The sequence below is a fragment of the Pipistrellus kuhlii genome, unplaced genomic scaffold, assembly GCF_014108245.1.
Source record: "Pipistrellus kuhlii isolate mPipKuh1 unplaced genomic scaffold, mPipKuh1.p scaffold_m20_p_19, whole genome shotgun sequence".
NCBI lineage: Eukaryota > Metazoa > Chordata > Mammalia > Chiroptera > Vespertilionidae > Pipistrellus > Pipistrellus kuhlii.
Window position 1 is genome coordinate 22,528,047 of NW_023425504.1, and position 27,880 is coordinate 22,555,926.

Genomic DNA, 27,880 nt, shown 5'->3' on the forward strand with positions numbered 1-27,880 from the left:
TAATTTTGCTGGCACTGTGGATGAAAGACTGGAATTTGGGAAAAAGCTCTAATGGTCCAGGTAAGAGATAAAGCCTGGATTATAGCTGAGGAAATGAAAGGAATGGCCAGATTCCAAAGACATTTCTGAGATCAAGTGGGTAGGATGTTGTAAATGAGCATACATTGAAGGGGGAAGGAGAAACTAAAAAGTGATCACAGAGTATAACTCAGGAGATGATCTGGGTATTAAACAATGAACTGGCATCAAGTACACTGTTAAAGGAGTGGTTTCCTTGGGAAAATGATATGTACTGAATTCTGATTTGAACATACTGTTAATGTCTGTCTTCCCCTGTGTATATATACTGAGTGACCAGATTATTATGATCAATGAATGCATAATAATCTGACCACTCAGTGTATATCCTATATAATAAAAGGCTAATATGCAAATTGTCCCCTCAACCAGGAGTTCTCAACACAATAGCAAAGTCCTTGCAATGGCCTGCATGCTATGATTGCCCCATCCACATCTCTGTGACTTCATTTTCTATGACTCTTCCCCTCACTCCAAGTTCCCTCCCCCAGGCCAGGCTGACCCGACCCCACCCATGCACGAATTTATGCACCAGGCCACACACACACACACACACACACACACACACACACACACACACAGAGGGGCCAGATTATTATGTGTTCAGAGATCATAATAATCTGGCCACTCAGTGTAGGTCCTTGGCATGGACTGTCCACTGCATCTTTATATTTTAAGTGCCTAATACATTGTCGACTAAACCAATGCATGTGTTAAATAAAATGCTGCATATGTAGAATTTCACAAAAATTATCTCTCTTCCCTTTAAAGCTAACTCCATTCTTCAAGTATTTTATTCTATTGATCTTGAAGGGGATCAGAATATGTCACCCCTCAAAATAACCCTCTACCTGAAAGCAGAGCATAAAATTTCCTTTATGAAGGTGTCTTGTTCTCACCTCTCATTTACCAGGAAGGGTGGAATGAATCTTATCTCTGGAAATAGCCTTGAGTCTTCATAAACAGGACTTTAGTAAATAACTCTTATCTTCCATTAGTTTCCTCTAATATATTAACCTTCCATAATTTACCACCCCTAAAAGCCTAACCCCCCCCCCTTTTCTTTGTCTATTCCTTTTAAAAATAAAAATTTTTGCCCTTTTAAAAATGAATGATATGTAAGCCATTGGGTTTAACTGTTTTGGGGGGGATCTGTCCTATTTTTCTATGAAAGCTAATATATGCATACTATTTACCCTGTTAATCTGTCCTTTGTGAGGATATTTTGTAGATCTCAGCTGCAGAACCTAAAAGGGTAGAGGATTTTTTTTCCCTTCCCTACTACCTACTTTAAAAAATTCTAAGCAGAAGTTAAATGCTGTAACACCCACACTGATGTTCCACTAATCAAACCGATCAAACATAGATTTACCCAAGAAAAGCATTATTATAGATAAACAGCATACTTAACACTACTATTGTCAAGAAGAAATTTTAAGTCACTAGCATAATGGAGTAAATTTTGCATGTTACTCTTCTGCCTTACTGATTTACTTTTGGAGATCAACTAAAATAGAGTGCCCTAGCCAGTTTGGCTCAGTGGATAGAGCAGCGGCCTGAGGACCAAAGGGTCCTGGGTTTGATTCTGGTCAAGGACACATACCTTGGTTGCAGGATCCTTCCCAGCCTGGGCCCTGGTCATGGCTTGTGCAGGAGGCAACCAATCGATGTGTTTCTCTCACATTGATGTTTCTCTCTGTCTTTCCTATCTCTTCTACTCTCCTTAAAAACCAATTTAAAAAATCCTTGGGTGAGGAGTAACATAAAACAATAACAACAACAAAACAAAACAGAGAGCATAACAGCCAGAATCTTAGCCTTGACATAACCAATGAGGAGGTGAGTGCTTTTGCGTGTGTCACTGTCACTATTGGCTTAATTGTACAATAGGTATTTTCAGGTATTCTATTTTACAGGGATTCTAAGAAGACAAGAGTGAGAATGTAGTTCAAAAGAGATATAACATATCACTATCACAAGAAAAGAGGAAAAAGAACACACACATCAGGAAAATAAACTCAATTGTGCTTACTGTGCCTCACTGCAGCTAGCACTAGGTCAAAGATAACAAGTAATACCAAACTCCAAAGGTATATGAACTAGTATAAGGGCTTTGTAAAACTGTCCCAGTAGAATGACAGAAGTGAAGAAGCCCCAAACAATCTTTTCCTGAAAACAACAGACAGAAATGATACTCAACTATGCCAGGAAAAAATACCTTAGTACTCCAGAGGGTCATTATATTTTGTGTTAAAGAACTACTATGCTCCTCATTTAAAAGGCCTTATGTTTAAACAAAGTTGTGAATTACATAAAATTGGGGGGGGGGGGGCCTGGATGGAAGAAGTTAAAAAGCTGTAAGTAGGATTTTTGAAATAAGCATAACACAAGATGGTACAAATAGTCCCTGTTTTTTAATAGTAACTAATGACTGGAACCTTTATTGTGAATTAAACTATAATAAAAGCAAACCCTTTTCCCTAAAGCAAGACAGTTAAAAATTTCTCTATTACATTAGTCAGTGAAGGTTTTCTAGAGGAAGTAAAATTTGGAATAGAAAGAAAAAAGATTGCAGGCATTCAAATAAGGGGAATAGGAATAAAGGCACAGAAGCAGGAATTCAGTACTGATACAGGCCTACCACAGGTAGGCATGGAGTTAGGGTCCAAGGACACTAAGATCTGTGAAGTATATTCCTTGGCCTTAACTCAGCCCAGAGCCTAGCCAGTGACACAAATTTCTAAGAAAGACATGATGATATCAATGTCAAAGTACTTATGATGTACTATTAGAACACAAATGAGAAACGATTCTGCCTGTTTGATTCAGGGAAAACAAAAAGAGGTAATATATTTTAGCTGAATATTGAAGGATGAGTAGGGGTTTGCCCTATGACTAAAGGGAACAGAAAGGGCATTCCTGGCAAATCAAACAGCATGGACAAAGATGTAAAAGTGAGTGGTTAAGGTACAGACTTAGATCCAGCAAGGCAAATAGGATACATAGGCACTAGGGAATTAGAACTGAGTTAAAAAGGTAAGATGAGGCAAAATCAGGAAGGACCTTACTCTGTAGGTTACAAGGAGCCATCAGAAGATTTTACAACACACAAAGCATAGTTAGATCTGTATTTTGAAAAAAACAAAATACTCGTGGCAGTGTAGAAAATGAATTGGGTAGAGACCAGAGGCTATAGCAAACATTTAAATGAGTATCATTAGTGTCAAGGGCCTAAATGATGTGGATGGCAATGGGAGATGAGAGGACAGATTCCATGGGCATATGTAGATGGAGGAAGAGTGGATGGGAATTTGTAGCTACTTTGATATGTAGGTATATAGAGTATTTCTGACCGATTTAAAAAGATTAGTTATGAATGTTGATGCCATTAAAGAAAGTTCAAAAGAGAGAAGCATAGTTGTCTGTAGATAATCTCTCTATATAAAAGGCTAATATGCAAAGTGCCCCCTCATCAATTTGACCCCCTCACTATGACATGTGCTGATCACCAGGGGGTGGCATGGAATGAAGGAAGGCTCCAGCTGGCAGCTGGCAGCCGGGGAAGGAAGGCCCTGGCTGGCAGCTGGAAGATCCCGATTGGCCCTGGTTGTCGGCCAGGCCTAGGAACCCTACCCATGTGTGAATTTTGTGCACCAGGCCTCTAGTTAAAATACATTGGCGAATGACCATTAACATCTATCCAGTTACATAAGCCTGACACCTAGGAATCATCCCAGGCTACTCACTAGGTAGTAGTCACCACATCCTAGAGATCCCACTTCTTTCACATCTCTTGAATTCAGCTCATTTTTATGGTTTCTAGGTCCACTGCTATCACAATCTATCATAACTGAAGTACCCATTTCTCTCCTGGGTTAATAGGCTCTTAAGTGGTATCCCTGTCTTTATATTGCAGCCCCCATCTAATCTATCCTTTATAGTGCTACCACAATTTTCTTTCTAAAACAAAAATCTGAACATTTTAATTAAATTCCTAATTGAAACCCCTCGAAATGTCTTTCTCCCCCAGTAGCTTGCAGGATACAATTAATATGTCTTGGTTTAACATAAAAGGCCATTTAAAATTCCAATCATGCCTATTTCTCCTACAACTCTTAACATGTACCCTTTGCTTCTGCCACATGGAATTTATTGAAGTACTTTTAACATGCGATGCTGTTTCAGCCTCCATGACTTTGCGCTTGCTATCTGCTCTGAAATGTTTTCCTTCCTTCCTTCCTTCCTTCTTTCCTTCCTTCCTTCCTTCCTTCCTTCACTCATATAGTTAACACCTAGTTCAAACATCAAAGCCTCCAGAAAGTTTGTCCTGACACCCTGATTCACGGGCTGAACTCTTATACTTGTGTGGTACCTCCTATAGCATGTTACCATCCAATACTGTAACTGTAGATATATCTATTTCACTGATCAGCAAGGTCCCTGAAGCCACTGAATAAGTTTCATTTGATTTTGCATAATCTTCTACCCCCGCCCCCGTTTGTTAATTCTCACCCAAGGATATTTTTTCATTGACTTCTAAAAAGAGTGTGAGGGAGGGGGAGAGACAGAGATAGAGAAACACTGATGGGAGAGACACATTGATTGGTTGCCTCCCAGCATGTGCCTGACCAGGGCTGGCGATTGAGCCTGCAACACAGTTATGTGCCCTTGACTGGAATCAAACCTGGGACTCTTCAGTCCACAGGCTGACGTTCTATCCACTGAGCCAAACCCACTGGGGTGATTTTTCAGAATCTACACTGAATGGCCAGATTATGATGATCTCTGAACACATAATAATCTGGCCACTCAGTGTATATCCTATATAATAAAAGGCTAATATGCAAACTGTCCCCTTGACCAGGAGTTCGACCAGCAGGCAGGCCAGCCAACTGCTCACATCCCCTCCCCCTGGTCAAGTTGGCTGGACCCACCCATGCACGAATTTATGCACTGGGCCTCTAATATATATATATATATATATATATATATATATATATATAATACACACACAAACACACACACACACACTGAGTGGCCAGATTATTACGTTTTCAGAGATCATAATAATCTGGCCACTCAGTGTATTAGTGGTGTCTGGCACAGGGACCAAGCACCCAGAAAACATTTGTCGAGGGAGTTGTTTTAGACCTATTAATTGATGTGCTTGAAGAATGTGTATATATATATATATATATATATATATATATATATATATATATAGAGAGAGAGAGAGAGAGAGAGAGAGAGAGAGAGAGAGAGAGAGAGTGTGTGTGTGTGTGTGTGTGTTGTTATGTGAAAAGTGTGGCATGCACAATAAGATCTAATTCTTTTTTCTATTGTTGTTAATCCTCACCTGAAAATACTTTTCTATTGATTTTTAGAGAGAGCAGAAGGGAGGGGGAAAGACAGAGACAAACATTGATGTGAAAGAGATACATTGCCTCCCCCATGCACTCCAATCAGGGCTGGGGACTAAGCATGCAACCAAGGTATGTGCCCTTGATTGGTATCGAACCCAGGACCCTTAAGTCTGTAGGTTGACACTCTATCCAGTGAGCCAAAATGCTAGGGCAAGATCTAATTCTTGTTTTAAAAACATAAAGCTATTGAAAGAAAATTAGAATTATGGAGCTAAAGCCAGTTCAGGATTGTAGACAGTGAATAAATCAATTGAGAATAGCCGAGGACAGATTCCTGAGAAACAGCAACATTTAAGGGCTTGAAGATAAAGAGTCAGAAGGGATATAGGAAAAGAACAGAAAGGAAAAACAGAAAGGAGAGCATAGAAAGGAAAAAACAGAACCACTGAAAGCTGAGAACTGTATGTTTAAAGTAGGAAAAAAATTCACGTTAAAAATACAGAACCAGTGAAACCCCAGGACAATATTGTTGAGCAGGTGAACATTTAAGTTCTCTTTGTTTATATTACACTTGCCTAGATCAATACACAAGAAGCACAGGGGACAGCTTAGAATAATACTTTATGTTTTAGGTTTAAAATTGGTTATATTTAATCTTCCAACTGAGACCAAATAAAAATCTTTTAGATATTTGAAACTAACTAAAACTATGATAAAGCATTTGTTAAACCAAGAAGATGGAAAAATTAATTACCTCTTATTCAAGTATCCATTATTATTTCTTAAAACATCTAACATGTTTTAGAGGGGATGGGATTTTGTTTTATTCAAGTTTACATTAGTGGTTTGGTAGCTTGGTTAATATTCACTGTTTGACAATCTTTGAACATTACACTTAATCATTTACCAATTCTAATAGAAGAAACTCTTCTAACATATCTTAATTTTAAGTAGGTGATATCATGAAATTATAATTTCTGATAAATAAGGTACTTAAAAAACAAAAAAGTTGAAAGAAAACAATAAGGTACTTTATGGAAAACAAATCAAATAATAGTATTTAACAATAGTAACTATAAAATAACAAGCATACCCCTGTATCTGTATCAGATTTTGATGAATTTAGACTTTCCTGAGAAGGTGATGGGGATACACGTCCTGAAAAACAACATAATTGTAAAATGGCATGTACATATACACATGCATGAGTACACATACACACACACAATCAGAAATAATGACACAGGAACACCTAATTAAAAGTCATAGAATGTAACATTCTAGAAAACTACATGCGAAGCATTAACTCTTTGGGCACCAAAATATTTGTTTTGATTATCTTTACATAAAATCTTTATTAAATAGTTCTCCAATTTAATGTACTGTTAAATTCTCATTATTCATAGTGAATACATTCTTGTCAATCATAACAAGCAATAAGATGAACAATTAAGGGGCAGAAAGGGTCTAGGTTGGGGTACATTTGAAGGGCCACTGAATAGAGTCATTTTGTTCCAGTCAGGGCAATAAAAGAAATAAATACTAAACATTATTTACTATATTGTCAACTCTTTATCATCTTCAATTATGTAATATAACATAAATGCATAATTGAGATAATAGAAAGGAGAGCATATATACAGGGCTGCTAAAATATACAGGGCCTTGCTTCCCAGTTTAGTGGATATTCCTAGATTTCTATGTTCTTCAAATTGCTGTTTCCACTATATTCTCCTTTCTCTGTTCTCCAGCTTTGGGTTGGGAAAGTGGTATAGGGAGGGAGAGGTTTGCGGGGAAAATTTATTGCAGTTAAATAATTATAAGAAAAGAATCCCCAAAACTCAAAGTTCCTATTTATATCAACTTCACATACTTTTCCTGATAACTTACGATGATACATAAATATTGTAATCCATTTTACTTTTTTCACATACCCTTTGATGAAATGAAAAATCACATTTACTTTCTATATGTTTCTTTAATCATTATTTACTGGTTGAATATATTATTCTAATTTTTCTAGATAAATCAGAATTTCACTTTAACCTTGGATAAAAATGAAAATTGCCAAGGGATACCAAATGACTTTGTTCTCATTTGATTTCCCTTAGAAAGTCAAAAGCTTCATGGTAGCTTTTTTCACTGAATTTAGAAGTTTGTTTTTCCTATAGACTTCTGTTTTACTTTTAGGTTTGTGGCTGAGAGTAGTGGTCGCTGCAAATGATTGCCAGAAAAAAAGGCATTATTATGCCTAAAATGTGAAAATGCCAGGTGTCTTTGGATTTTTTAAAGCCCACAAAAAGTGAAAAATACCTTCAGTATTGTATTTCATTCGCATATTGTTGAAATAGTCAAAAGCATTTTTCAAAGCCCATATTCTCACTACATTATCTTGTCCAGCTGAGGCAAGTAATCGGCCACAGTGAGAGAATTTCATGGTCCAAACAGCTCCCTATGAAAACAATGGAAGGTTCAAAGTTATTTTAAAAATTGAAACATTAAAAAATCATGCCAAATTATATATAATAGGCACATTACTAGTACCACTTAAAGCCAAGAGTACAATGGTGCTACAATACCACAAAGAGCGACTTTTCTAAGAAAGGAAAGATAATATAGTTGTAGTTTGCCATAAAGTAAACTAACAATTTCAAAATCCCAAACCATGTCCATATATTAATGGAAATGGGAGTTCTGAGGTTGCTGGAAATCTTCAATGTAAACCATGAATCTTAGTTTTGTATATGTTTCTAGCTGACCATAAGGAAGAATAGGTTAGGAGGGGGCAGGGCCTTCAGCATAGCACTAACAACTAACTAGGGCTAAGGGAAGAATATGCCCACCTTAGCAATGGCCATCATTTTATTGGGCATTTGAAGAAATGTTGGAATTGTATGGTTTCCTCCTGCTTTTCTCCCAAGAAATAAGGTTTTACAGTATATGGCTAGAATTCCCCAATAGATAGTGAAAACAGTGGGGAAGTGTGTGTGTGTGTGTGTGTGTGTGCGTGTGTGTGTGTGTGTGTGTTGGGGGAGGGTTAAAGAATGTAAGCCCTTAAATTGGAAAGGCTAAAACCTACTACAACAAATACTGTTATATCTACTATTACAACAAACATCTATGCAGAATAAAAGATTATCCAAGTTAGAGCCAACAGCTCATTTACTAGAATAGAATTAATTTCCACAAAATTCAAGTATGTTAAGAAATTTGTTACTTGGAGCTTATGCCTATGAGTTTTTAATTAAAACTATAAATAATGAGTCAATACAGAAGGAAATTCATTAAATGCCTTAAGGAAGTTTCTATAATCAACTCAAATATTTTATATCTAGATTATAAACACCAAAGTTTAAATTCCAATCTGACTGCCTTCTGATATATGTTTGTGGTTGCTTCCTTCCAGTTAGGCCAAACTTTGTATTATTATATTATATAATAATCTCCAGACCTAAATAGATCTGGAGATTATTATGCTAAGTAAAATGAGCCAATTGGTGAAAGACAAATATATGATCTCACTTATACATGGAATCTAATGAACCAAATAAACTGATCAACAAAACAGAAACAGATGCATGGATACATGGAATAAATTGATAGTTGTCAGAGGGGAGGGGAAAGGGAGGGGTCCTTGATTAAAGAAGGTGAAGGGATTAGTCAAAGAACATGTATAACCCATTGATGCAGACAACACTGTGGTGATAGTCAGAGGGAAGGGGGCAAAGTGGGGGGCGGGGAATGGTAATGAAGTAAAAAATCTAAATAGATAAATGCATTCCCTGATCAAGGACCCACACAGTATCATTTACCTAGTTTTAAGGTCCTTACTTCCTTCTCCATATTCCTAGCATTTTCAGAGGCAATATAATTTGTGTACTTTATATCTACTTTGGTACATTTTAACTATGATAGAGAACTTGTACTGCCAACTCTCTCTGGGTTTTAGCTGTCACACTACAAAATATATTGAGATTTAGAAAAAGTTGCGTAAATTATCTATCATCTATCTATCTATCTATCTATCTATCTATCTATCTATCTATCTATCTAAAAAGCTAAGTGACCATCGCATCTGAAACAACCAAAGAGGCAACCAAACAGGCTGTGTTGGGTGACCAGGCCAGCAGGGGGATTAGTGAGGGATGTCCAAATGACTGAGCAGCAGGCTGCATGGGGCAACCAAGCCAATAGGGGAGTTAGTGAGGAGCGACCAAATGATCAAACAGTAGGCTGTGTGGGGCGACCAGGCCCACGGGGAGGGGGGAGAGGGGGAGGGCAGTTGGGGATGACCAAGCCAGCAGGTGGGGCAGTGAGGGGTGACCAAATGACTGAGCAGCAGGCTGTGTGGGGTGTCCAGGCCAACAGGGGGTTAGTGAGGGGCGACTAAATGACTGAGCAGCAGGCTGTATGGGGCTACCAGGCCCATGGGGGGTTAGCTGGGGACAACTAGATTGGCGGGAAGAAGGCAGTGAGGGGCAACCAGACCTGGGGGGAAGTTGGGGGTGACCAGGCCGGCAGGGGGGGGCGAGCACTAAGGGCGACCAGGTTGGCAGCGGGGGCAGTTGTGGGAGACTATGCCAGAAGAAGGGTATTTGGGGGTGACCAGGCCAGCAGGGGGAGGGGCAGTTAGGGGCGATCAGGCAAGCAGGTCAACTGAGCAGTTAGGAGCCAATGGTCATGGATTGTGAAAGAGATGTCCGACTGCTAGTTTAGGTTCAATGCACAGGAATCCCCCAAGGGATCCAGGATTGGGGAGGATGTAGGCTGGGCTAAGGCCACCCCCCCCTCTCCCTGTGCACCAGGCCTTTAGTATAAAATTTAATGGGGAACATTTTAAATATTTTTCAAAGTGATAGACTATCTTCTAATTTAACTGTCTTAAGGTTTGGTACTTTTATATATAGCTTTCTTAATAATATAGGACTAGTGTTTATTTAATTCAACTAGAAGCCTGGTGCACAAAATTTGTGCATGGGGGCCGGAGGGGGGGATTGTCCCTCAGCCCAGCCTGTACTCTCTCCAATCTGGGACATCCCTCTCAAAATGAAGGACTGCTGGCTCCCAACTGCTTGCCTGCCTTTCTGATTGCCCCTAACTGTTTCTGCCTGCCAGCCTGATTACCCCCTAACCACTCCCATGCCAGCCTGATTGATGTCTAACTGCTCCCCTGCCAGCCCATTTGCCCCCAACTTCCCTCCTCTGCCAGCCTGGTCACTCCTAACTGCCCTCCCCTGCAGGCTTGATGGCTTTCAACTGCCCTCCCTTGCAGGCCTGGTCCCTCACAACTGCCCTCCCAGGCAGGCCTGGTCCCTCATAACTGCCCTCCCCTACTTGCCTGATCACCCACAACTTGTGGTGGCCATCTTGTGTCCACATGGGGGAAGGATTTTTGGCCATATAGGGGGAGCCATCTTGTCTGTTGGAATAATGGTCAATTTGCATATTACTCTTTTATTAGATAGGATAGAGGCCTGGTGCACAGGTGGGGGCCAGCTGGTTTGCCCTGAAGGGTGTCCTGGATCAGGGTTGGGGTTCCCTTGGGGCATAGGGTGGCCTGAGCGAGGGGCTTGGGGTCATTTGCAGGCTGGCCACGCCCCCCAGCTATCCAAGCGGAGGCCCTGGTATCTAGGATATGGGATATATTTACTTTCTACAATTGAAACTTTGTAGCCTGGAATGGAGCCAAGCCTCCTGCTTGCTCTGTGGTGGCAGCCTTTTCTTTTTGGATTTGTTTACCTTCTATATTTGAAACTTGGTAGCCTTGAGTGGAGAGTTAGGCCAGCAAGGACAGGTGGAAAGCTTGGCTTCCTCCAGTGATGGGGAAACGCCTCCCTCCTGCTCTCTGTGGCTGTAGCCATCTTGGTTGGGTTTATTTGCATACTTGCTTTGATTGGCTGGTGGGCGTGGCTTATGGGCATGGCATGTGGTGTGGCGTGATGGTTAATTTGCATATCACTCTTTTATTAGGTAGGATAATGTACTTCTTGAAAAATAATTGAGAGATAGACTGTATTAAATTGTATTAATATCAATTCAGTCTTCTTGAGTAAAAATAGCAAAATTGCATACATAAGAATAGATCTGCTATTTAAAAGCTAAAGTATTTCCATGAAAACAGAATCAATGAAAAATAAAAAAGTTGCTTACCATATGTTCACCACTAAGATCTTGTACTACTTTTATTTGATCAAAATCATAAGGTCCTTTGAAACCATGTGCTGCTTTGAATTTGACTGGTCTTGTGTATGGCATTCCTTCATCATCACTTGATGAAGGATCATCTTGATCAGTATGAAACACTAAATAGAAAAGCAACAGAAACCATCACTAGCTATGTAGATATAACTATTATTATATTTCATATCATTGCTTACCAATAAAATTCATTAAATGGAGAAGCAAAATCTGTCTATTACTAAATAGCATATTGCCTAATGGTATACACGGAGTCTAGTGCCAGATTGCCTGGGTCTAAATCCAACTCTGTAACTTATTATCTGTGTGACCTTAGGCAAGGTACACAACTTTTCTGTGCTTCAGTATTCTCATATATAAAATGGTGATACTAGTGGTACGTACTTCAAAGGGTTTTGATGAGGGTTAAATGTGCTAATACAGGTGAAAGTGCTTAGAACAGTGTCTGGCACAAAATAAGTGTTTATTATATAAAAAAAAATTAGTACAATTATGAGAAGGGCATAGGAAGTTAAGATCTGCACAAAATTAGAAAATTTACATAAATTTGAAATGTTTATAAAAACTAAATATCTTTACATAGCAAATTTACATCTGATTCTTAAAATGTTCTACTTCACTTACCTTCATCTCTAACACTTTTAACTTTATTTACAGCACGTTCACCATATTCTTCAGCAAGGTGCTTTGCTCTCTTCACTGATTTTCCTAGGAACTTCTTTAGTTGAGTCCTTAACAAATAAACAAACAAACAAACAAAATTATTTATTAATTCAGCCAATTATAAAAGTTCAATAGCTGTGACAAGTAAAGCATATTATTTTGAAGAAGCTCTATTTTTTTTTTTTTTTACATAAATAGGTCTTTGAGTTCCTAAATCCCTTGTTACAATACTGTGGAGGACAGGTTCAAGCCTTGGACTAATGAGAGGGCACATGCAAGTCCCAGCTTGGAGGGTAGAACCCTCACAGCACAATTATAGCCAAGAGCTATAGTTGTAAACTTGAACCTATGGTTCAAACATGTGGCTCAATGTGCCTGAGTGATGTGGGCTTGATAGAGTTCAGATGCATGTAATCGAGTAGGATCAAAACTCATGAGAATGTTGTAAACATATTGACCATGCCCTTACTTTGCCTTGTGGCATCTGGCTATAAAATAAAAACACGGCTTGTAGTCTGTGATGCTGTCATTAGCTCTCCATCAGAGAGGCTCTCCACCAGAGAGGACAGTGTCCCACCGAGACCCAGCTTTTGTTCTCTTGTCTGTCTTGTCTCAATCCTTCACTGCCCCCACTCAGGTTCACCCCTCGCTGTGCTGGCGCAGCACAGAATACAGGGTGGGGCAAAAGTAGGTTTAAACTTGTGCTTATGGAAAATAATATAATAATAATTAATAATACAAGCATAAACTTTGTGTTTCCTGTACTCACAAGTGCAAAACTACTTTTGGCCCACCCTGTTTATTCAAGTCAATATGGGCACTCCCCCCCAATATACAATACTAGAGGCATGAGCACGAAATTCATACACGGGGGGGCGGGGGGGGTGGGTTCTCAGCCTGGCCTGCAATGACGCCAGCATCCTGCACCCCAGCCAGCCTCTGGCCAGAAGCCCACCCTCCCGCCTGCCCTCCCTCCCTCTGCAGGCTGGGGTGCAAGGGACACTGTGGCTCGTGGAAAGGGCGACACTGTCCCAGTGTCCTGTGCCCTGCCCGCCCTCTGTCCCTCCCTCTGTGGGCTGGGGTGCACAGGATGCTGGGGCTTGTCACCAGGGTGAGACCACCAGCATCCAGCACCCAGGCTGCTATGGGCGCCACCAATTTTGTGATGGAGTGATGGTTAATTTGCATATTACCATTTTATTAGATAGGATTGTATACTCTAGAGCAGGGTGGGGGGACTTATTTTCTGGCAAGGACCATTTAGATATTTATAAAATCATTCAAGGGCCATACAAAATTATCAACTTAAAAATTGGCCTGCTATATTTGATCAAACATTTAATTAACTCACCCTTAATGCCTCAGCATTTGTGGGCCTTGTATGGACCTTGCACTGGGGTTCCCCACTCCTGCTCTAAAGCATAGGTCTTCAATGGTGAATTATAATAAGTTGGTGAATATGGGGGTGTTCAAAGCACAGACACCTGTTCCCCATCTCCAGATAATCTTATTTGGAGGGTACAGGATGATACCATAAATATGCAGTGAGAATTGCTCTGAGAAGACTGCCTTTGATAGCCATCCTGAAAAACACACTTTACCAGAAAAAGAAACTAAAGATGTATTTAATTACAAAATATTAATAGAATGCTTTGGTAGCTTAAGATGACCACTTGTCTCTTCTCTTTCAGTTTGGGTATTTGCATACAATCCAGTTAGACAGAGATTTCCCAGTAAGTTATTCCCAAACAGTGTAATGTAAATATGCATTTCAAGCTTCCATAAATAGGACTTACTTATTTTTAAATTATCTACATCTCAAATTTCATATATCCTATATTATAAAGAGGAAATATGCTAATTGACCATGATGCCCTCACAAGATGGCGGCATCCACAGCCAATAAAGAGGGAATATGTTAATTGACTGTCATGCCCTCACAAAATGGCGGCACACACAGCCATAAGATGGCGGCATCCAGTAACCTCATCTCTGCCTCATCCAGCTGGAGTCTCTCAGTCCCCTCAGCCCCATCTCACCCAGTCCCCGCAGCATCCAGCCTAATCCAGCCTCAGTCTCCTAGTCCCCTTAGCCCTGCAGGGGAAGGCAGTTGGGAGAAGATCGGCCAGCAGGGGAGGGTAATTGGGGATAATCAGGCTGCCAGGGGAGCAGTTAGGGGGCTATCAGGCTGGCAGGCAGGTGAGTGGTTAGGAGCCAGCAGTCCCAGATTGTGAGGGATGTCTGACTGCCAGTTTAGGAGAGGGTGCAGGCTATGCTGAGGGACACCCCTCCCCCATGCATGAATTTAATGCCCCGGGCCTCTAGTTAAGATTATACAAAAACAACAAAGTAAAGCATATATTTACAAACAAAACACAATTAATAAATTTGAGTTAATTTTTACCAATTCATGGGAGCGCATGATATTAAGGACAGAATTTAAAAACTTGCTAAGCTATATATATATAAAGATGTCCACTGCAGCACTGCTTAGAATAGGTTAAAAAATAGAGTTAAACTGAATTCTCAATAGAGGAATTATTAAATAAGTGACTGTATATCCTTACAATGGAATGCAATAAGATAAATAAGGCAATCCTCTGTTTTTTAAATGCACTGAGCTCTTAGTCACCTCAGAGCCTTTGCATGTGTGGTTATTTCTGCCCAGAACACCCCTACCTTAACTAATTTCTACTCTTCGTTAAGTCTCAGATCAAACAGCCCTCTCTCAAAAAACTATCCTTGACGCTTTAGAACAGGCTTTCCTATAGTCCCCCAGTACTCCTTACATTTCTTTTAAAGCAATTACTATAGATTTATCTGTGTAATTACATGTTCACTGTCTTTCTCCTATTGAACTGGAAGCCCTATGAGGGCAGAGATTAAGATTGTCTTCTTACTATGGTATCAGTAGCACCAAACCCTCATATCTGGCTGAAAGATTATAATATATGTACTATTGGTATTGATATGAAAAGATGTCCATTATATACTAGATTTTTTTTTTAAAGCAAGTTATTTTGACCCAGCAAGCCCACTTCTGGAAATATATCCTAAGAATCCTGAAACACAAATAAAAAAGAGTATATGTGCCCCTATGTTCACAGCAGCATTATTTATAATAGCCAAGATGTGGAAACAGCCCAAGTGCCCAGCAGTAGATGAGTGGATTAAAAAAGCTGTGGTACATTTACACAATGGAATACTACCCAGCTGTAAAAAACAAAAACAAGAACTTATACCCTTTACAACAGCATGAATGGATCTGGAGAGTATTATGCTAAGTGAAATAAACCAGTCAGAAAAAGACAAATATATATGATCTCATTAATATGTAGAATTTAATGAACAAAATGGAAAAAAAAGCATGTTGACAAACTATAGGGACAATATAATCCCACTTTTGTGAGAAAAATAATTCCATGGAGAATACACCTAATTAATAATATTGAGAATTTCTGGGGTGAGCATGGGACACTAATTTTCTATAATACAGATTTTTTTTATTACCTTTGATAATCAGAAAACACACATAATGAATATTTTTGTTGTTTTTTTATCTCATCCAAGGATATATTTCCTTTGACTTTTTTAGTAAAAGGCGAAAGATTTATGCGATCTGAAGAGAAACCAGAGTATTCCTTTGACTTTTTTAGAGAAAGTAGAAGGATGGGAGGGAAGAAAGGAGGGAGGATAGAAGGAAAGGAAGGGAGATAGAAAGACACACACATACACACACACACACACACACACACACACACACACACACACACACACTGGTTGCCTCCTGTACATGCCTCAACTGGGGCAGGGATCAAACCTGCAACCCACGTATGCACCCTGACAGGGAATTGAATCCAAGACCTTTTGGTGCCTGGAATGATGCTCTAACCACTGAGCAATAAATCATTTTAAAAATTGCCGAAACCGGTTTGGCTCAGTGGTAGAGCGTCGGTCTGCGGACTGAAAGGTCCCAGGTTCGATTCCGGTCAGGGGCATGTACATTGGTTACGGGCACATCTCCGGTGGGGGGTGTGCAAGAGGCAGCTGGTCGGTGTTTCTCTCATCAACGTTTCTAGTTCTCTCTCTCTCTCCCTTCCTCTCTGTAAAAAATCAATAAAAATATATTTTTAAAAAAATCATTATAAGGTCTACTAGAGGCCTGGTGCATGAAATTTGTGCATGGGGTGGTGTCCCTCAGCCCAGCCTGCACCCTCTCCAATCTGGGACCCCTCTCACAATCCAGGACTGCTGGCTCCCAACTGCTTGCCTGTCTGCCTTTCTGATTGTCCCTAACTGCTTCTGCGTACCATCCTGTTCACCCCCTAACCACTCCCCTGCCAGCCTGATTGACGTCTAACTGCTCCCCTGCCAGTCTGTTTGCCCCCAACTTCCTTCCTCTGCTGGCCTGGTCACCCGACTGCCCTCCCCTGCTGACCATCTTGTGTCCACATGGGGGCAAGATCTTTGACCACATGGAGGCAGCCATCTTGTGTGTTGGAATGATGGTCAATCTGCATATTATTCTTTTATTAGATAGGATAGAAGCCTAGTGCATGGGTGGGGGCCAGCTGGTTTGCCCTGAAAGGTGTCCTGGATCAGGACAGGGGGTTCCCTGGGGACATGGGTTGGCCTGGGTGAGGGGCCTATGCCAAGCCCCCCAGCAACCCAAGCGGAGGTCCTGGTATCTGGAATCTATGTATCTTCTACAATTGAAACTTTGTAGCATGAAGTGGAGTCAACCAAGCCTTCTGCTCACTCCATGGTGGCAGCCATTTCTGTTGGGACTTATTTGTCTTCTATAATTGAAACTTTGTAGCCTTAAACAGAGGCTTGGGCTGGCCAGGGTGTGTGGAAAGCTTCGCTTCCTCCATTGCCGGGGAAACCTAAGCCTCCCTCCTGCTCTCTCTGTGGCCACAGCCATCTTGGTTGGGTTAATTTGTATACTCAGTCCTGATTGACTAATGGGCATGGCTCGTGGGTGTAGTGGAGTGATGGCTAATTTGCATATTACTCTTTTATTAGAAAAGATGGTCCTATAATTCTGAAGTCATATTTTCTGCATAATTATAACTATAGGTTTATTACTACTTTAAACAAGAAAACAGATCATTTAAACACTGGTGAGAACATCTCTAAAATATATGTTTTTCAACCTTCTTCAATGGAGTTTAATGTTCCATAAGTTTCTTTCCTTAATAAATAGAATCAGTTACCATCATTACTGTTCTTTGATATATTTAGGGCCTTTTAAATGGTTTGCAAGTGGGCCATAATATTAGTTTCAAACCTTGAAGACAACAGCACAGAGCACAGGGAAGACAGAATCTGGACCTATCTCTTCTGAATATCAGTTTACTCTAGCATTCAGTGCAAATATTTCCATGTTGTATGAGTATCATAACATGAGAAAAAGTTGAAACACTGTTATACAAAATGTTTGTGTTATGTAAGAGTCCTTTTATTATTTTTCTGATTTTTCTCTTATAATCAGAATATTATCAGACATCCTTATGTATTGAATTATAGGTTGTCATAATTTGGTGCTTTTATTCTGTTGTAAACTCAGATGTCAGATGACCAGATTTTTAGAAATTATATAAGAAGTATAATGGCTTTTAAAAATAAGAGGTTTTTTCTTTTAGAAAAATGATGAGCTTTAATGCATGGAATAAAAAATAGCTTTCCTAGATATTTATCAACTGAATAATTCCTAATTCTCCAGTTCCTGATAGTTGTCATTGCTAGATAGTCAAGATCCAGATATCTGAAGGTGTTATCATAGACCTGCATTTTCCAAAAATTCTCAAAGCTTTATTTTGCTACACTTTCCACATTAGGAAAAGATGAAATTCGAATGGAGAATTTGCTTTGGGACTGAATTATTTTATATTTACATTTATTTTATATTTTAGACTGAATTACTACCAATTATGTGTTTTGGGTATTCTAGCACAATCTATATGCTCATCATTGTGTTAGGTTTCTATAGGGGAAACATAAGAATGGCATGATCACAATCCTTTTGTAACATATGGTTTAGTTTTTAATATCTATTTACCTCATTGTTTTTTAAATCACAAAACAGTTTAAGTTAACATTAAAATAAAGGGCAACATAAGTTATAGAGATTATAGTATCACTGAAATTGAGAAAAGAAAGGAATTTTCTACAAACTGAAGGAAGTTGGGAAGAATCTCAGGTAGTTGGGTTTAGAAACACAAAAAAATTTGCATAGATAAAGAGAAAAGAAAACTTCAAGGACAATCGAGTTCTATTAACACTTCTGGTATCTACTGTCTGAAAAATTAATATAGGCATGATGCAAAATTTATTGATCATTTACTACATATTGGATACTCTATGACCAGCACAGCCTCAAAATACCTTATAATCTATTGGCTGGCAGCAGGGAGTGGTGGTGGTAGATGGACTTATAAATTGGACAGAACACACATTTAAAATAGTATAATAGTTGTCATATTTTTTGTAAAACAAAAGCTTAAAATGAAGAAAAGGGATGTACTATAACTCACGTTTTCTGCTTTAACCTTCCACCATCAGTATCTGTTGGATGAGATTGTAATTTATCTTCATCATCTGACTGTGCGGCATCATTACTGCAAGGGGAAGAAGTAATTTTAAAAGAAGCCATTTTCCTAACATGTCTCAAAAATTTCTCAATATATACTTACTGTATAATTAGCTAATCAGAGTAAACTAAAACTTTGTTAAAATGCTTTATATAAACTTAATTTAAATGATGACTATGACAATTTAAAGACTTGAAAGATCAAAGAAGACAATCTTTAAGCAAGGTGCAATGTACAAAATGCAAATGAATGCCGTTTAGGAACTTAATAAAAACCCACAGCAAATAAGGCTTTCTGCTGGGCAAAACATGGTACCCAGAAATGATAAATTAACTTGTAAATATCTTCCTCCTCACTCACCAGGCACATCATGTATTGTACTTTAAAAGGCTTTGCTTTCACAAAAATGATTCTTCAGATCAGGAATGGGGAACCTTTTGTTCTGCCAGGGGCCATTATATATTTATAACATCACTAGCGGGCCATATAAAATAATGTATTTAAAAATTAGCCTGCTATATTTGATCAAACATTTAATTAACTCACCCTTCACAGGCCAGATCAAATGATTTTGCAGGCCTTATATGGTCAGTGGGCCATAAGTTCCCAACTCCCACCTTAGATCTACATATAACCCGCAGTAAAGTCAATTACCGTACTCTAAAGCCATTTTCTGCCCTCTAAATTATATATAAAATCTCTAATTCTTAAGCAAGGTTTCAGAAGAACAGCATGACTGTTTAGCCTAAATATGTCTTAATACTATCTTTAGTATAATATAATTTTAAAAGAGAAACCAAATATTATGAGATTGAAGATATATACTCTTTTCTCCTAATAACTGTGCAGTCCTAAGGGAGAACAAAATTTAAGAATATATACATTAACTATTTAATTTCAAATTTAAAAAAGGCTGAATGAAAACAAATTAGGGATTATCATAGCTCATAAACAGAGAAATCTTCACCACTCTAAATGAAATACTACACATAATAAATAATATTAGATCATACCTTACATATTCCTTAGTCCTTCTCATGATGTGTAGAGTGAGAGGATTAATACCTGTTGGTAGTTTCTCTTCTGCAAGACTCAAAGGTATTTCTTCTCCAGTATCCAGGTTCTTAATCATTACACTGGCTAAAATTTCCTGAAGTATAATATAACACCAAGAGAACTTATAATTTATGTATCTTTTTGAGTCTATAAAATCCTCAAAATTTTAAGCTAAGGACTTTCTCGATACATTTAGTACTGTGTACAATAATTTTTAACATTTTTAGTGAGATACAATTCATATACTGCAAAATGCACACAGGTAAAGCATACATAGTTAAGTGATTTTGAGTATATTCACAGAGTTGTGCAACCATCACCATTATCTAAGTTCAGAACATTTCTACTACCCCCAAAAGAAATCCCATACCCATTTGCTTTCCTATCTTATTCCCCCTCTCTTTCCAGTCTCTGGCCATCACTAATCTACTTTTTGTGTCTATGAATTTGTTTATGCTGGGCATTTCAAATAAATTTAATCATATAGTATGTGGTCTTTTGTGACTGGATTCTTTTACTTAGCTCTATGGTTTCAAGGTTCATCCATGTTGTAACCACATATCAGAACATAATTCCTTTTCATTGCTGAAAAATAGTCCATGTGAATGGATATATCACATTTTATTTACCCATCCATCAGTGATGGGCGTTTGTGTTGTTTCCACACTTTGGCTATTATGAACACTTGTGTATTTATGCAGACATTTGTTTTCATTTCTCTTTGGAATATATGTTGGAGAATTTCTACATTATGGTAACTTGTTGTTTTATTTTTTGAAAAACTGTCAAACTATTTTCCAAAGTACACTAAGTTTTTTAAATGTTGTTTACAAGAAACAAAAAACTAAGATTTTGCTTTAAAACTTCATTCTGAATAAATTGGCCAATAGATATATACTGAATTTTAGTGGTAAGAAGTATTGACTACACTACATCATCTAACAAGCATGAAAACAATATACATATCTATAATGTCAACTTCTTTTTAAGCCCACTTTCTATAAAATATAGGCCTTGCTTTCAATATATTTATTCCATCATATAATTATCAAAGGGCAAGTTTAAGTCAGAGTTTTCAACATATTAAGAAAACAAAACCTAAGATAATCTTCACTTTCATGTTTTCTTCTACACTATGATTTTTTGGCCTAAAACAATAAATAAAAAATTTTAATCATAGTAAAATATACATGATATACAATTTATCATTTTAACAATTTTAATTGTATAGTTCAGCAGCAGTATGTTCACATTGCTATGCAACTTTCATCACTATTCATCTCCAGAACTTTTTCACCTTCCCATTATCGTTTTTGTATTTTATGTTTTTAAGAACAAAAAAATATATATAATTATACCTCATCAGTAAGCTCTCTCCCAGAGTTGGATCTAGGTCTCTGAGGGCCCATCACTTCACCTGCTATTGTCTGCCCATCAGGTGCTTTTCCATTTTCCTGAAATTATAATTTCATAAACAGAAAGTAGACTGAGTCAATTTTTATCAATATTCAATTACTCATTACCACACACATTTCTAAAAAAAAATTCTGTAATTCAGATAATGGAGCCTACTGAAAATGTAAATGGAATACTCCATTTCAGCCCTTTATTACTCTCAGAATCTATAAAACATTAGGTACCCAAACTATTGCCGTCCTTGTAATAATGTCTTAGTCTTGAAGCAAAGAAATATTCTATTTGAACCTGATCCCAAAGCAGCTCTCTATAGTAGAGTACTGGTACAAAGATTGCCATTGTTCAGGAATAGATTTATAGATAACTCTTTCTGTAAAGAGCTAGTTAATAAATGTTTTAGGTTTTTTGCTTCACACATAGTAGCTGTCACATATTATTTTTTATAAACATCCTTGAAAAAGTAAAGACCGATTTTAATCTGGGGACCCTACAAAACTGGCCATTGGACTACAGCTATGAAAGGCTATATATTGTCTTATTTCCCAGTTTGCTAACCTGCCCCAATCACAGCTACTACACAAGTAAGCCTTGAGCCCAAGAATTTGGCTGTGGTAAAATTCATGTTATCAAGTCCTTTCCATTGTTTCCTATGTAGATATACATAGCATAGTGTATGAAGTTTGTTTTCATGATTAGGAAAAAATTATAAAAAATAAAAGTCCTCAATTTTATCCACTACAGTTCAGGTAAATGAAGATTGTAGTTTGTGTTTATTAATATCAATAATATTACACATAGCAGCATCTGTCATTTTTTGAATGCCTGCTACATGGCCAGGTACTTGGTATACTTTATTTATTTCATCCTTGCAAGAAACCTTCAAGGAAGGTTTCCCTTCATTTTATCAATGGGGCATCTGAGACTCAGGTGTTAAATAGCTTCCTAGAGTTACCCAACTACTTAGTAGCATAGCTGGTCAAGGGATGTAAGGAGTCCAGGTTTTGGGGATAAGAAAATATCTGGCCTGGAGAAGAAAGTAAGTTTGATAATCAACAAACCAGCAAGTTGAGGAAATTTCAAAGCCTATATAAAATGTAACATGAATTTACCAACCTGGGCAGTAACTATTTTATCTCCACTGGTAGCACTTGCCAAATCAAGAGAAGGCTGAGAATCCTTGACTGTACTCTCTGAAGCCATGCTTGTAGTCAGAGTATCAGATGTAATATTGTCTTTGGGAACTGTAATAATAATAATAATAATAATAATAATAATAAAAATATTTATATAGGATTTTATACATTACTTGAAAAGTGCTTTAACTTCTATTTGTCTGATTCCTATAACAACCCTGTGACAAAAGCGGTTTTATTACTCTCAATTTAAATATATGGGGAGACTAGGATTCAAACAAGTTATTTGAATTCCTTAAGGCTATACAACTTATACATTAAGAGATCCAGTGCTCAAAAATTTTAATTTATAAAGTAAAAGATAAAAAAATAAAAAGTGATATAGGACTTGAACTTAAATCTTAACTCTCAAATACCATATTCTTTTCACCACACCACACTGGCTCTCCAAAGATAACAGATTTGAAAGTTTAAAATCTTCTGAAATGTTTAATTATAATAATGTAACTAATCACCAATATAAATATTTTCACTTTTTATTACTAAAATAATTTTTACAACTTGGTCATCAATGTAGTTTACATAACATAAACTAAAACAAAGTAACAAATTTAAACAAGTTCAACTCAAAAATATCCTCACAAAAGTACTTATTTCTCAATTAATACTTGCCATCCAGATCGGGTGTTTTAAGAGCCTCAAACTCCAATTCACTTTTCTTTTTTCTTGGTGGTGGAGCAGGTCGAGATGGAGGTGGTGGTCTAGGAGGTGGGAAATTAGTTGGAGGGGGTGGGCGTGCTGGAACAGGCTTTTTTGTACTAGCCACTATATCAGGTTCTGGAGTAAGCTGTCTTGGGGGTTTGGCAGGAGCCAATTCTTCCACAGTAGCAAAATCTTTAGCAGATGAGGAGCTTGAGGATGCAGATTCTAGAACATCACTTCCTTTGATTTCCACTGCTTCCTTGGTCAATACTTCTGTTTCAGTTACAGGCACATTAAGCTGCTCAGTTGAACTTATTTCAGTTAACTTAGTGGTTTCATCTACTGGCTTCTCACAGGTGTCATTGGAAGGAAAACATTTTTTTTGTTCTAATTCAGTTTCTTCAGATGTATTCTGACTCTCTGCCCTTTTGGAATGTTCCTGTAGGACTAGACCTGTGGCTAACAGTCCAGGTACATTGTTAAGATCTGTTTCAGCAATAAGAGGACTGGCAGTAGCCTGATCAGACTGTCCTTTTCCTTTGGAATCCAAAGAGTCATCGTCAAGCTGAAGTACTTTCTGAGTCTCCTCAATAATGCTTTCAATAATCTGATCAAAAGTTAAAAAGCAATTTTTAAAAAATGAAGCCATTTATAAGAACATAGTAACAGCTAGTCATTTATATAATACTTACTATGTTTCAGACAATGCTATCATCATATACAAATGAGGGAGCTAAGGTAGAAAGGAACAAAATGTTTTGTCCTAGGTCACAAAGCTTGTAAGTGACGAAGCTGGCACAAAACTAGGGAGTTTGATTCAAGAATCTGCATTCTTAAACATTATAATAGGGAATCTGGTCTAGTACATGCAACCACAAAAGCTTAGTCAACACTGTATAATAAAGTTCAAACATAAATTTACATTTAGACTCTTCATGTCATAGTTCATTTATATATTTATTCCAAATAGCTGTAGTAACAGCCTGATTTGAGCCTAGTTAACAAAATCATGAGAAGCAAAACCACCTAATACAAGAATTCAAATTGTTTAGCTCAAGCCTATGACAGGAAAAGCCAGCAGATACAAGGATATTAATGTTCTTAAACAGAATATACATAATACCCAATATTCAGAGGGATGCAAGGACCATGAAATACGTTCAAACAGCATTGGCTGATATGGTTCAGTTGGGTTAGCGTTATCCCATGCATTGAGAGGTAACTGGTTCGATTCCCAGTCAAGTCACATACCCGGTAAGGGTACATACAGACGGCAACCAATTGATATTTTCCCCTCACATTAATGTCTGTCTCCCTCCCTCCCTCCCTTACTCCCACCTTTTCTCTAAAATCAATGAAAATATTTTTAAAAGAGTTCAAACAGCCACCTAACTCACTATGCGTTTCCCCCACTTTATTTCTTTTAAAAAATATATATTTTCATTGATTTCAAAGAGGAAGGGAGAGATGGAAACATCAATGACGAGAGAAAATCATTGATCGGCTGCCTACTGCATACACTTTACTGGGGATTGAGCCCTGGCATGTGCCCTGATCAGAAATTGAACCATGACCTCCTGGTTCATAGGTCGATTTTCAACCACTGAGCAACACCAGCTGGGCATCCCCCTTTATTTCTTCTCTATAGCTAAAAAGTACAGGGAGTCTTTCTATGTATTCTATCAACATTTAGAAGAAAATATATTTCTACCCAGTCCTGTCATTATTGACATTAAATGTCCCAACTCACTTATCTTTCCACCATGTCCAATCATGGATGACTTCTGCTTTCTCAATTCATGTGCTCCAGAAAGCTAACAGAACATGGCACATGCTAATATGAACTGCATGTTATTGCTATTGAACAATATTCCTGATTTCTCAGCATCTCCCATATATTACTTTTTCTCAACCTTCAAATATTTAATACTAGACAGAAATCATTTTTATCAGAGGAATAGTAATTAGAGTCCACCTAATTGGTTACTGAGCCCTGAGTGACTCAGTATTAACAGAAGCTGGATTCATGTCAGTTTAAGAATGAATAAGAAGTAAAGACATAGAGATAGGCCAGCATAGTCTACCGTTTCAAAAATTTGTCTATAAATGGGAGAGGATGCAAGAAAGTGACCCAGCATTTTTATAAACTGAGGGGAAGGATCCAAGGCAAAGGATGGAAACCAAGTTCTGGAGAAAAAAAGAAAGAAGGACTACTGGGCATTAGATCTAGCACACACATTCTCTATCTCTATTAGATCATCAAATAAGCTTTGTGAAGTAGTTAGAGTATCTCCTTTCTACAAAACAGGTATCTGAGGTAAAGGAATTAAGAATTTTTCCCAAAGTTCTACAGCTATAATCTACAAAGTCAAAACTGAAATCCAGGTTTTCCTCCAAAATCCACACTACTATGAACAGGAAAATAAACTAAATTCTCAACAGTGACATGAAAAAGAGATTAAAGATGAAAACAAGCTGACAGGTAAGGGAAGTACAAGATGATGAAAAGGAGTGAATTCAGGTTTTTTAGTCTCTAAAGTCTAGATGCAGTAAGAAACAAGGTCACCTGCTGAAAGTAAGTGGGATACTAGTGGGCACAGTAAAAATGAGGTGAATGTAAATGTTTGAAATAATCACTATGCATAATGAAAAGATCCATGCCATTAGAGGGGTCAAAATGAGGTTGAAAATCATAAGACATTCCTAATCCGTTATTTGAGAACAATTCCTCCCTTCTCTGAACTCACATCATTCTTACTGTTTATTAGAGTATGACCTATAATATAAATACAAGGTAGTATATGGGCAAGCTCTTTACAAATACTTACTCCACACAGGATAATTAATTTTTGGGAAGCAAGGCCCATGCTTTCTAACTCTTCATATGCTACCATAATACCTACTTACAGTGTTAACTCTTGTATTTTTCCTCTGTTTTAGGAGATAGAAAACAGGAAAAGAACAAGAGAACAGTGAGAATAAAAATCAAGATGGAGATGATCATGCTAAAGCAACTGTTTACTTCACATTACCGTTCTGCTTCAAAGAACTCATTGCTTTCCAGTAATTATAAAATAAAACCCAAATGTTTCAGTATGACATAAGGCATTCCCATAATCTGGCCTTAACTGTGGTCTCTAGACTTGCCCTCAAACATTTTGCACATTAATCATCTCCATGCCTTTCTTTGGTTGTTCCTTTCCTCTCCTATCTCTGCCTACCCAAATCTTACCCATTCATCATCATATTTGCCAGTGTTATCTCCAATAAAGGTTTAATTTCCAACATTTACAGGGAACTCATACAACTTAACAAAAGGAAGATAAACAATCCAATAAAAAATGGACAACTTACCTAAATACTTTTCGAAAGAGGGCATTCAGAAAGCCAAGGGACATACGAAAAACATGCTCAAAGTCACTAATCATCTAAGAGATGCAAATCAAAATGACAATGAGGTACCACCTCACACCTGTCAGAATGGCTATCATCAATAAATCAACAAATGACAAGTACTGGGGAGGATGCTGAGAAGAAGGAACCCTCTTGCACTGCTGGTGGGAATGCAGACTGGTACAGCCACTGTGAGAACAGCATGGAGTTTCCTCAAAAAACTGAAAATAGAACTCCCATTTGACCCAGTGATCCCACTTCTAGGAATATATCCCAAGAAACTAGAAACACCAATTAGAAAGGATATATGCACTCCTATGTTCATAGCAGCACAATTTACCATAGCTAAGATTTGAAAACAGCCTAAGTGACCATCAGCAGATGAGTGGATTCAAAAACTGTGGTACATCTGCACAATGGGATACTATGCTGCTGTAAAAAGAAAGGAACTCCTACCATATACAACAGCATGAATGGAGCTGAAGGAGCATTATGCTAAATGAAATAAGCCAGCCAGAAAAAGATAAATATCACATGATCTCACTCATTTGTGGAATATAATGAACAACATAAACTGATTAAAAAAACAGATCCAGAGACACAGAAGCATCAATTAGGCTGTCAAACCTCAGAGGGAAAGTAGGGGAGGGTGGGGTAAGGGGGAGAGATCAAACAAAGGACTTGTATGCATGCATATAAGCATAACCCATGGACAGACACCAGGGCGGTGAGGGTATGAATGGGGTGGGGGTGGGGGACGGGGGGGGGGGTGTAAAAACACATATGTAATACCTTAATCAAGAAAATAAGAAACCCTGCTCAGATTCTACTTCCTCCCTGAAGTCTTCCTCATTCCTATCCCTAAGCAGTCTCCTTTTGTGTTCTTATAATAGTTTCTAAGTTTACTTGAACACTTACTTATTATATTACACCCAATTCCCTCCTCTACTAAAATGTATACTACTGAGAGCATTGTGTTCTGGTCTAGGGTATATCCCACAGCCTTTATTATTAATGTACAATACTTAATTAAATTGAAAACACTGGAACTTAAAAAGTGATATCTAGAGTGTTAAGCCTCATTCTCTGTCCCATGGTGTTTACTCACTTTTTTCAGCTGCTAAAATCTACTTTAAAAATCACTATTTTTCTCCTACTAACTATGGTTACCAATCTGTTATTTACCCTAAGAAAAAAGTCTCTTTTAAAGGTGATCTCCTGGCTTGTGCATCGACACTCAACCACTATGCAACACTGGCCAGGGAAGAAAAAAATTATTTAAAGG

General features: G+C 37.9%; 1 protein-coding gene across 1 annotated transcript in view; it reads right to left on the reverse strand.

Annotated features, from left to right (window-relative positions):
- The window catches only part of WDR44 (WD repeat domain 44), a 97,148-nt gene that overhangs the window by 22,993 nt on the left and 46,275 nt on the right, over positions 1 to 27,880 (reverse strand). The window contains exons 4-12 of the mRNA XM_036443428.2: positions 23,173 to 23,809; positions 22,481 to 22,608; positions 21,310 to 21,405; positions 19,909 to 20,045; positions 18,839 to 18,922; positions 12,264 to 12,370; positions 11,592 to 11,743; positions 7,755 to 7,893; positions 6,535 to 6,599 (exon numbers count right to left, since the gene is read on the reverse strand). Coding sequence (XP_036299321.1) covers positions 6,535 to 6,599; positions 7,755 to 7,893; positions 11,592 to 11,743; positions 12,264 to 12,370; positions 18,839 to 18,922; positions 19,909 to 20,045; positions 21,310 to 21,405; positions 22,481 to 22,608; positions 23,173 to 23,809 — 1,545 coding nt within the window. The remainder of the gene's footprint in view (positions 1 to 6,534; positions 6,600 to 7,754; positions 7,894 to 11,591; positions 11,744 to 12,263; positions 12,371 to 18,838; positions 18,923 to 19,908; positions 20,046 to 21,309; positions 21,406 to 22,480; positions 22,609 to 23,172; positions 23,810 to 27,880) is intronic.